The sequence below is a fragment of the Pieris brassicae genome, chromosome 9, assembly GCF_905147105.1.
Source record: "Pieris brassicae chromosome 9, ilPieBrab1.1, whole genome shotgun sequence".
Lineage (NCBI taxonomy): Eukaryota > Metazoa > Arthropoda > Insecta > Lepidoptera > Pieridae > Pieris > Pieris brassicae.
In genome coordinates this window covers 2630413-2643123 of record NC_059673.1, presented here as the reverse complement: position 1 = coordinate 2643123, position 12711 = coordinate 2630413, and the positions used below count along the sequence as shown (strand labels likewise).

The following is a 12711-nucleotide window of genomic DNA, read 5'->3' as shown; positions in this document are numbered from 1 at the left end:
ACTGTTTTATTGTAAAAGGATTTCCATATTACGTTTGTGATTCTAGTCATGTCTAGGTAATCCCGCGTATCGCGAATGACATTCCCAACTTGACATTGACACGTGCATTAAACATAAACATTTTAAAATCCTTATTAGTAAATTTGTTATGTAGTTTGTGATGGTATGTCGCACGAGCTTTACGAGGCTTTGCTCCATTTGATGACATTGTCTGCGATTAATTTCATATCGTTTACCATATAATCAATGATAATATTACAACTAAGTTTGTAGCTCTGTTTCGAGAAACTAACTAAGAAAAATAGTTGTGAAAACAAAACGAATTAACGATGAATCGAGGTGTAATACACTAAAGTGTTTTAGTGACAATTAGATTTTTCTTTTGAAGTCATCCCTGAGCATAAGGCAATCTATATTCATTTTCCAAATATTTTGATAAACGCATAGCCGTGCGGTCAAGATAGCATTGTTTTAATGATTTTACATTATAATTCAACTTACCACAACGAGTTTTCCATGCTTCGGGTGTCTTCTGATCAACAAAGCCGCTCCGTTCTCATCATCATGATACAATTCACCCAGGTCTTCTTCGCCTTCCTAAAAAAAATGAGATATGTTTATTATTTATGTTATCATTCCATGTCATTAAATTTGAATAGGTAGACATCCCTACTCATCGACAAAGAAGACAGAGGATGTAGGCCGAGAGAAAAAGCAGGCGTAAAAAGCTCTCGGTACTCTTTTAAAATAGCAAATAATAAATAATAAACAAACAACGCTTATTTTAAAACATTTGATTTATTTACATTTCTTAAATTTACTAAATTATTAATAATAATTATAATATTAAATTAGCTAAACTAAGTACGACAAAAACCGTCTAATAGTTTTACTCTTAATACTCTATAATTATTTATTTAAATTTAGATTCTAAGGTTTTAAAAGCCCTATTAAAACTATACGAAGATTTAAAAGTTGAAAGCCTCAAACAATTGTCGGAAACTGGAAAGGTTGTATTGTTCGTAGATATTCAGTTGTTACATTTGAAAATACAACTGCATACGATGTAGAAAATTGTTTTCTCAATGACGTGAAGTGCATAGTTATTTGCCTGCATTATGAATAACTGAACGGATTGTCAATATGGTAAAATATGTTTTTACATATGGAGGGTATTGTGATGACTATGGTAATCGAATTATTAATAATAATAAGAATTTTCTTTTCAAATCTCAAAATTATAATATACTTTCGTATTTTAATTTAATTTCATTGTAAAAAGACGTAAACCAAATGTTATATAAGCAACGCAAATTCAAAATATAATTTATTCATGTTACTTTAAATATTTAAATACAAATTTACTGCCAGTTCTCGAATCAATGTTAATATTTTATTCATTAAGTTGTTCAAAATTACTTTGGGACCTCTACATCTCTTAGGAAATTTTATTTGATAAATTTTTTACGTAATTTCATGCTGCTGTAATGGTAATTTTTTGTCCTCTATTTCCTACTGTGTTCCCAACTGAGAAAGTAAGTCAACAATTAACCAAGTCCTAGGTATTGTTTCATTTTTGGGCGTGAACATACCTTTCTCGTTCATACCGTGGGAATGACAACATCGTGAGTTAAAACCAGCCATTAACTAAGATTTCAAACTGTGTATATGCGGTTAGAAAATACATGTAATGAGTGTGAACCACAGGATTTAATTTGTTAATAAGTAGCTTAGCTGAAAACATCGTAACTATGGTAATGGTGATGTTTTTATTAATTTAAAACACGTGTCAAATTATTACGCCATCTTTGATTTGTTGAAGTCAAATAACGTTACCATGGTAACCAAAAGCTACCCATATATTATGCGGAAAACAATTATTATTATTATAAATAGATACTCCACTTATCATTATGACTTTTGTTAGTCAATATCATTTTGTCAAACATTTCACTCTTAGTAACCCGTTGTGTCAATGCATGGTTGGGCCATGATACTTTTTAATTCTATAATATTTACTCACGCTTGAGTTCTTTTGCTAGTTTTCTGCTCTTTCTTCTTCGTGATACTCGTGATTTTGTAGACGTCAATGAAATCCTTAAATATTATAAAGAGTGTCTCAGCGCCAATTTTATACTTTAAATATTATTATTGTATTTGTTATATTATAATTGCAGTAATTTATAATGTATTAGTGCGGATTTTATGTACAAATTATTACACTGCCAAGATCAACCATCACGGTGCATGCTCTTTTCAAAGCGGACTCAACTCAATGTCAACTGATATGGCTCTCACTTCCGTCGTTATTTTAGGTTTCAACTGCTCAAAGCTACAAAGGGATCTTATAAACTCTTGCTTTGAGATAACCCTAGCCCATCTGGATGGCCACAATATATCTCCAAAGCGGCTTATGATATAAATTAACATGCATTTCGCTTATACTGTCTTACTCCAGAGAAAGATTGTTGATTCATTGTGTTTTTATCTTTTATCGTTGTTGAAGATCGCAAAAAATCTTGCCACTGCAACACTTCATTTATTATTGCATAAACTATGTCAAGCTGTTTTTGAATAATTAGCTTATTAATAATTTTATAGCACTTTGTATTTATCAATGTCTTTACTCTGTGTTCGGTCATAAAGTATAGATAGTAGTAGATATCTTAGAACATAGAGTTTGAACTCTGGAATGCGGATTTGGTGACGGAGCCTGGCTCGAATTGGACATTGCGAAAATACAATTTATCTGTTGTTATGGGTGAAAATATTTGAGTTATTTTCATGTCATATATCTATACAATAGTTGTGAAAAAGTCCAACAAGGGCTTGGAATAAATTCTTTATATTACTATAACTATATATTAAATACGCTTTTTATTTATTGTTGGGCTATCTTTACATACATAAATCTTCTGTGCGTTTCTAATATAACACCTAAAACGATTTCATGATTTTTGTGTACAAGTAAATTATATTAGTGAGATTTATTTTTTTAAGGTTGAATATTTTATATTCAAGCACAGGACGTCTTTTTGATAGAACAGTGGCGCAACGTAAACGGGCAGAAGGATCAGCTGATGTTAAGTGATACTGTCAATGCCAAAATTGCCGGCTTTTTAAGAATTGGTGAATTTTGAAGGACGCTAAGTCCTTATGTAAGAGCAGCTGGTTCCACAAACTAGTGGTAGTGGTTTGAGGTAAAACGGATGGAATTTTATTTTCCGCCTCACCCTCCTATTATGAAACTGTCAGTTCTTGGTGTTAAGCATCGGCTCTATGTTTACTTTCGAGACGACACATCTCCGATGTACGAACTAGCTAAACATTAATTTAAAATAAAAACTATTTTTTTAACCAATCCTTAAGAAGGATTATGATAAGTATTTTTTTAAACTAAATTCTGTTGTGTATAATCCCCAGGCATTGTCCACAGATAATCATGTCACGAATTTGTTTATCAAACATCTATTATCAGTGAGTCACGCAGTGTGGAATTTTTCTATTAAAAACCGTAACACCGTAAATCGTATGTATGATGTACGCAAGTATATCAATGTCTGAGAAATGCCATCAAGTAAGTAATATTAATTCTGCACTTAGAAGTTAAAATCAATTTCTAAATAGGGTTTAAATACACTAAGGTAATGGGAAATACTTTTACGATTAGCAATCCAAATACATTCGGTTTTCAATGTTGACAATTATATCTGTTAATAACGTAAAGTATTTTTATATTAGATTAGAGCAGTGTTGGCCTAGTGGCTTCAGCGTGCGACTCTCATCCCTGAGGTCGTAGTTTCGATGCCCGGCTGTGCACCAATGGATTTTCTTTCTATGTGAGCATTCAACATTCGCTCGAAGGGTTAAGGAAAACATCATGGGGCTTGTCTTAGACCTAAAACACGACGGCGTGTGTCAGTCACAGAAGGATGATCACCTACTTGCCTTTTAGATTAAAAAAATGATCATGAAACAGATACTGATTTATTTTATTTATACTAATCCTGCGCAGAGGAAGTCTCGGGCACTAGCTAGTAAAATATAATTTAATGTTCATTCACAGTACAGAGGAAAATCCTACAATTATATTATTTACATTATAATCATTATTGGCAATTATTATAGACAATATTCATGTAACTTCCTGTTTATATATTAATTTAGACATTAAAGCTATAATATAACTAAAATAAAATAACTTTATTCATATAGGTAAACATGTACAAATATGAACGTCATAAAAGAAGTTAAATTCTTAATACCGTACGACATAACCCGGTGGAAGTAGCTATGATACACAATTTTATCCGTGCTCTTATCAGTAAACTGTCGGATTTTCTTCACTGCTTATGCTGCAGAGTTTACTGCCAATTGTTATACCTAGAATCAGTTTTGTCAACAAAGTCTAGTTCACTATCCTTAACTTTCGGGTTATCAATATCTCGCTTTACGCTAGTACGGTGCATTGAAAATGTTTGATACTTTAATGGTATGGTGCATTGATAATACTACGTACTGCTAATTCATATGCTAAAGACAGTGTCTGGTTGTCGGGGCGTAACTCCAATGATATACATTTACTATATCCTCGGAGTTACGCGTTAACGAAGAAAATCTGACTTAACAAAAGGTCTATACTTCACGGTCTATGCTACAGATGATATGATACGAAAAGAGTAATATCTGTGATCACAGAGTGCCTCTTTTTGAAGTGAAACCTCTTTAGGCGCATGAGGGTAAGAATCGTCACGAAGATGTGTAGCGTTTTTGACGCAGAAAAGGAAGAGAGCTATTGAGAGAGTGAGTGAGAAAGGGAGATCGAGAAAAAATACACGCGATTGGTTGATGTTTAGTAGTTACATATTAGAACTATAGATGGCAGTTCTGTTGCATAATGTCTTATACAGTAAACGCAGATTTTTACTTATTTATATTATCATTAGCACGTATACAGTGTGTAAATAGTGTGAATATAGATATACAAATACATGGAGTGATCATATACTGGTGCATGATCGTCTTTTGGGTCTTTTACCTTAGTAATAACTAATTTATTTATTTATTATCACTTCGTTACATTACAATATAAAAAAAATGAACATAATTAAATCAAATAGAGGGCAGCTGGCGGCCTTATCGCTTTCAAGCGATCTCTTCCAGGCAACCACTGTGAGTAAAGAAAAAAAGTATAATTATAAAAGATAGGCAAGAAGTGCAAAAATACATGTTATACACAGTTATTAAGACAAAACTAAATAGGAATAAAAAAAACAAACTAAACTAAAAAGGTTATGAATTTACAAAGGAGTTTCACTTCTGACATGTATACTTTGTACGCACACACTTTTTTATTTTGTTTTTAAGATATTCATTATTAATTCAATTGTGTATAATGTGATAAAATGTTTTGTCTAACTGGTACTAGTATTTCTCTGGCTTCGTCTATTATTCAATTTTTTTATATTATTACCTAGTCTGTAGTCGAACCAATCGAACCAAGATTTTTTTCCCCTGGAATAAAGCCAATCAATTTTGATACAATCGACCTTGGATACAAAATAACCAATATGCGATGAACCTAATTTTTTCACAAATTGAAAAAAAAACCTTTTCTCCATATTTTGTAATACAGGAAACAATTACGTAAGAATTATAAAATCATTTCCGAACGAATACAATGGATTCATTTCATTACATTTGCATAGGGAAATGATCTACAATTTTACATATGTTCACGTCAATCAAACATTACAAATACTTGCCATTATATAATTGTTTTACTTATAATAACATAATTTAACGTTTATGGGTTGCATGGTCACCTCACCTTATAAGATCATTTTAAAAATAATGTCTACCAATACCATGGCATTCTGTGGTGGCTAATAACCTTGATTTGCCTTGTAATTAGTAGTAATGCTACAGAAGGAGACAGCAGAACGAGAGAGGAAGCGCTTGAGGACGAATCCTAGGGTTAGAAGACGGGGAGTAAATAGGACGTAAATGACAATCTTTTACCTCCTATGTAGTCTGTCCTGCACCGGAGGTTTTTGAGTGTAACATATCGTCGAGGTCCCGGTAAAACGCGAAGCGAGCGAGCCCTACTCGAGTGTGTTTAGTGGGTATTGTTCACCCAGTCTCTGATTAGCAGAGATTCTGGATCCCACATACCCCTGCAACTTTTGGGGACAGGGGATGCGCAAATGTTTTTCCACCTCGTATATAAAAAAAGATTATGGAATTACCAGACAACTTCATATAGTCTAGAGTTTTAATTAAGAAGATATGAACTCGAACATTATTCACCAGAACAATACCTGTGCCTGATACAAATAAGTTACTAAAGGTAAGTTAATTTCGATAGTGTAATACTCCTGTAACAAGTATATTTGTCACAAATTGATTGTATTTAGTTATTACCACGCAAAGATCCAAAAAGTTTAGAGAAATCATCGTGGCTGGAAGACCTCGGGGCTGATCCCCTACTCGCTAGACCGATCAATTAAAGACCGTTACAGGTCTTACCATCATCCAGGCGCAGAGGCTTGTTCAAGTGGAGTGTGGAGGAAGTTGTACGGCGCCACTAATATGACCTTCTGAAATGAAGACTGCAACCGAAGAAGAGTTTATAAATAACTAATTATGGGGTTCTCTTATTGAAGTGAAACTTCTATATCGACGTTGGGAAAAAATCACCGTCACATTTTTACGTTACGCGTCATCTTTTTCTTGTCCCTTCGGTTGATTCGAAGAGATTCAAAGCCATTAACAATGATAGTAATAATTCTATTACAATTATTGAAATTCTGTAATAATCTTAGCAGTAATAAGGTATAATGAAATAATTGTATTATTTGTATTCATGTATATGACAATAAAAGCCTTTTGTTAAACTTTATTTAATTTAAAATGCAATTTCTGTAATGTTGCATACAGTAGATCATTTTTTTTTCACTTCTTACGTGTGTTTGTACACATTTACACATTTGATCATGCTTGGTCCAGGTATGGATGACAAGGCCCACACTCGACCTCACCAGCCACGGTTCTACATAGCCACACCACCTAAACATTCCCTTTAGTATCCTTGACAATGGCAGTGTAATAAAAACCCAGTGGCTGTAGCCTCTAAGTTTTGTACTTCGATTTATGTATGTGTTTTTTAACAAACATTTCTCATCAGGCTTCTGTATCATCATACTAGCGATTTATACGTAAGGCATACCATTCTTACGATATTTTTCTTCAACGTAAGAGCGAGCGTGAGTTCATACTGACTGCACGTGATTCCAAGGCACGACCTCGAAGGTTGATATACGCCACTAGACCAACACTGCTTTGGGTCACAACGAACTTGTTGAAATATGAGTCACAAATGCCTGAAATGTCCGAACAGGGCGTGTTTGATGTCGCAAGGCCGAAAGGACTATTTAACTACACAAGTAGCATAAATTATGTACAATTTATTATAGTGTCATGATTGATGGTTGCTTAGCTGCTAATCGATTCGTAATAAGTTAATTAATCAAACAAGCACTTATGACGATTTAGTCGATTGAAAGAAAATAAAATAAAATATGTTTATTATGGAACATAAGATACAGGTATCACTTATTCCACATCAATTAATTTGAATAGGTAGACATCCATACTGTCACATCCTTACTCATCGGCAAAGAAGACAGAGGGTGAGAGAAAAAGTGGTGTAAATAACTCTCGGTACTCTTTTAAAATAGCAAATCATCAAACAACACTTATTTTAAAACAAATTAGTAGTAGCCTGTCTAGCACTAGTCCCAGGCCCTTTAATCAACTAGATAATCGTTAACTTAATAAACAAAGCAAGAGAAATGAAATATATGAACTTTAACCAACGTGTAGCCTTGTATAGGTGCAGAAACATAATGTTTATAATGAAATTATTACATACAATGAGCGATACACTAACAAGCCAAATATTATAAAATATAGCAAAGGATTCTAAGCGATAACAGAAAGCCCATCCAATAATCAGATGATCAGAAGAATGTCAAGATTGTTCGGGCAGCAGATTATACATATCAGCCATTTTGTTTAGTTGAGCGTAAAATACTTAAGCTAGAAATGTCCGAGTTTTGGAACGACTAAAACCTCTAGGAACAGATGTTCCATATATGAGGTGAGTCCAACATGTTGCACTATTTATAAAGTGAGCTGATTCCTCTAATCCTCATTAAATAATAATAAATAGTTGTCGAGGACATTTTACATTATTAATTTGTACCAGTTTACACCGAAAAATAACAAAAACATAATTGTATCAACAAAAAAAACAATTAAATATTTTTAGCTGAACATGCATAGTTGCACATACTTCTATGTACCAACATTAACATACTAATTACTTATATAATATATGGGTAAGTATTACAAAAATTACACAATATAATTCTCAGAAAATCTATGTACGTGGGAAGCTTTCTCCTATGATGAGCGTATTTTTTGCATTCCTAAGAACAATTGAAAACCTATGCACAACGGTTTATGCAATAATGGCTACTAATACATTGAAATAAGAGTAAAAATGGAGATTTCTCTGGCTTTTCTAAGTTTCGCTTTTCAGTGCCTTATGGATATTAGGAAAGTTGTCTCATTAGAGCCATTCATTTGTGAAAACAATTAATGTCACTTCTTATGGTTTAATTAATGATTTAATAGTGATTAAGTATCTAAAATGACATTAACAATTGTTTAAGAAAGATTTTTTTTTTTGTCTTTCGTTAGATTTGTATGGCATATTATATCACACTTCGTTACAATGTTTTTTGTCTACGTTTATCAGCTGTTTTTTCAGAACGTTAATTAGTTATTGGTTATTCTGGCCCTAGAGAATCTCTAATTATCAGCAATGGTGAGGTGATAATTGACAGGTGTATAAAGCGCTGAAAGTGGAAATGGGTTGGATACTCCTGAGGGATCCTTGTTTGACTAAAATCCTCAAGGCTCAAAACAGACCTGGCAACGAAGCATTATTGCAGAGGCGAAGAAAGGAATGACTTGGAGTGACATTAAGAGAGCCGCCCAGTAGCGATCAGGCTGGTTTTATACGCTGGATGCGTTCTGCCCCACTTGGAGGACATATACTAGTCAAGTACGTTATGTCACAGTACTGAGGCACACTAAAATTTTGTGCTAAAACCCAAAATTATATATGATACGTAATGTAAGTATTAAGTATGATTATATAATCATATTTATGCTTGCCATATATACTATATAGTTCTAATAGTGGGTCGATATTTTTCATTGCACTTGGCGAGATTAAAACGACTTCCAACGAAACCTCCGTCTTACGTATAACATAGTGGCTAACATTGTGCCGCTCTATCGTAATATATATATCTGAATAAAATTTTAAACTCACCGTAACCATCTCCTCATAGTCCACACCATGTGGCTGTGACTCATTCGTCAGCGCCTTCCACATCCTTAACCCGTCCTTCTTCAGCAAACCCTCCTGCCTCCTCAACACTAGGTTTAACGTCTTCCCGAACGCCTCCAATTCAATGTTGTGCACATCACTATCACTGTCACTTAAATTCGCGTCAAACTCTACACTCACTGTATCATTTAAATCACCAATTTCCTCTTTGATAGCATCTCTTGCTTTGGCATAAATCTTCTCGTTTATATCAGCCTTTTCGTGTGGGATCTTCTTAGATGACGTGTGGGCGTTTAGGTGTGGGATGTACCGCCTGGCTATGTGGTGTAAGTGGACCAGGTGATAGGATGGTACAAGGCTTTGATGTTCCACGTGGAAGAGGCTTCGGAGCTCGTCCGCTGTCATGTGCTCGTGTATCTGTGAAGATAGAAACACTTTAGTATACACTATATATATTTTATCTGATTGAATAAATTAATATATAAATGCATTTTATTAATTTATCTTGTAAATAATGATATTAATTAGTGTATAATTGGAGTGGATTTTAATGATAAATAATAAAAAACTTAATTCATGACAAATAGTGAGTGACAAATAGTGATCTCTAGTCCCCATAATCCCCAGTGTTGTGGGTATATATATAACAATTAGTCAGTTGTACATGGTACATGTTTAAAACAGAACAGAAAAAGAAGGTGTTACAACTAATCAAACACAAGTCTTATAAGACATTAAGTATGTATGGGTGTGTGCGCGAATGTATTTGAGAGTTTAACTAAGAGGTTATAAGCATGTGCTAGTTAGTTTTTAACACCTCAAAGTTATGCCAGTATACGTAGATGCCTCTGTAGATTCGTTCATTAATTTTTATGTGATTTCTATGTTTGTATCTGGATAGTTTTAGATTTTGTATGTTTTATTTGATAAGAACAAATACGTCTATTTATTATTATTATTTGTCTATACATGTACCTAAATAACATTCACCCAAATATTGGTTTATAGGCGATAAATAATAATTAATTATTAAATTTATATATTAATAAAATTACATATATGATTAATTGAAAATATCCTAATTAAATATAATTTGATTTGATGATTTTAACTAAAGCTTAAGTACTCATGTTTTTGTCACAGAGTAAACATAATAAGACCCAAAGATACAAAGAGAAAATTAGACTGTTTTCTAAATATGGGAAAATTATTACACATAGCATAACATACGGGCTTCTGTTATGCTAAATTGTGCGTTGATATCTTTTGATAGAGTGAACGTTTTGTTAGTAGAGCTGTTTATTCCGAGGAAAATTTATACTTTTTAACGAATAACCTCGAAATCCAATTACGAAAAATCTTTTGACGAAAGTTGCTGCTATATATGGATAGTAAAATTTCCTATTACACGGTAGGTAAATTGTTGTAAAAACAGAGTTTATTGCCAGATATTCTGCTCCGTTTTACGCCCTAGATTTGAGAACTGACAGTAAATGTAAAATTAGAAGCATTTAGCATTTAATACGTATTTATTTATTGACGTTAATAAGTGTACATTATGTTACCTAAATAAATAAATGATTTTGACTTTGACTTTGACAGAATCGTATCTAAAGAGGGATAATCAGAAACAAGATTATGAGCGATTAATGACTCCCGTTTGTCAAAAATAATTTTTTGACAAACGAACGTTTCTAAATACGTAATTAAAGGCAATAAATAAAAAGTTATACAAAAACCGGAAGTATGAAATGATTAAGCCGTGAAAACAATCAAGCCCTTGCCATAATTAAAAAATTAATTCAAAATTAAATTACCCAATAAACTGTTAAGATAACACTTTATAGCTTGTTTGATAGCTTAATTCGCAAACTAAGATAAAGGTTATCAAACATTTGAATTATTTATTAATCAATCAAAAACTCTATAATAACTTCATTAGATCTTGTTAACAGGTCGAAACATATCAGATTTACGTCAGTTCAAGACACGCTGTGTCTAGACTACCAAAAATCTCTTTTAATACAAGACCTACTGAAATCAGGTGCTGACCTGACTCCAGTAGGTCGTTAAGTTTACCTTTATTTTCGTGCAATTGTAGTTAGTGTTACCTGAGTAAAAAGTGAAATCCATTTTCAAGAATAAATCAAGATTAGAAGGGTAATTTATTATGTATTAGAGTCTATGTATAATCTATAATAAATGTATCCTTAAAGTATATTTTTTAGGTAAAATCTCTGAGGTCGTGCACCAATGGAACGACCGGTGAAGGAAAACATCGTGAATTGGCTTGCCTCACCATCAAAGTTGACGGCATGTGTCATGCACAAGAGGCTGATCACCTGCTTGCATATTATATTGTAGATTGACAAATGATGATGAAATAAAAACAGAAAACTGAGGCCCAAAAAGGTTGTAGTACCACTGATTAAGTTTAGTACCTGCTGTCATAGTATCTAACAAAGCCACTGAAGTGTTTAATACTTTCGTGCATATTATGACGTTATCATTCACTATAGAAATATTTTTAAAATTAAATGAGTAAATAAACAAGCAAATATTGAATGAATTCTCAAATTTATATAGTTATAAAACACAGATTTTACACGAAACAAGCCGCTGTGAATAGCTAGTGGAATTCTTACTATTGAAAGCTACTTCTTACTGTAGTATCGTTATATAATTCAAACAACAATGAAGCATAGACACGTGGAAGCCAGGAATACTATTAGTTAATGGTTTCTAATGTTCTTAGAAGCAGTGTTGGCCTAGTGGCTTCAGCGTAGGACTCATCCTCGAGGTCGTAGGTTCGAACCCCGGCTCTGCTCCAATGGATTTTCTTTCTATGTGCGCAATTAACATTAGACCGAACGGTGAAGGAAAACATCGTGAGGAATTCATTAAGACTTGCTTTAAGACCCAAAAAGTCGATGGCGTGCGTCAAGCACAGAAGGCTGATCACCTACTTGCCTATTAGATTAACAAATTATCATGACACGGATACAGAAATCTGAGGCCCACCTAAAAAGGTTGAAGCGTGATTTTTTTTAATGTTCACATATATAATAATTAAATATATTAAACATTTAGCATATGAGCGATTGTCAGTCATACGTAACTTTACTCACGCTGGTAATACAGGCAGTAAGTCATCACGAATGTATTTTGTTATTAAGTGTGTACCAAGTCAATAATGAACTTGAAATATAATATTAAAATAATATTTAAATCAAATCTCTCAACTTCAAGTACTTCGTTTGTTAAACAAAAAAATCTCAATTCATTAA

At 33.1% G+C, this 12711-nt stretch overlaps 1 protein-coding gene across 8 annotated transcripts in view; it reads right to left on the bottom strand.

The window, feature by feature from the left end:
* Positions 1-12711, bottom strand: part of LOC123714029 (A disintegrin and metalloproteinase with thrombospondin motifs 4) — a 110289-nt gene that overhangs the window by 23089 nt on the left and 74489 nt on the right. For all 8 annotated transcript variants that reach the window (XM_045668042.1, XM_045668039.1, XM_045668038.1 and 5 more), the window contains 2 exons: positions 9407-9841; positions 502-597 (listed from right to left, as the gene is read on the bottom strand). In XM_045668042.1, the coding sequence (XP_045523998.1) occupies positions 502-597; positions 9407-9841 (531 nt within the window). The remainder of the gene's footprint in view (positions 1-501; positions 598-9406; positions 9842-12711) is intronic.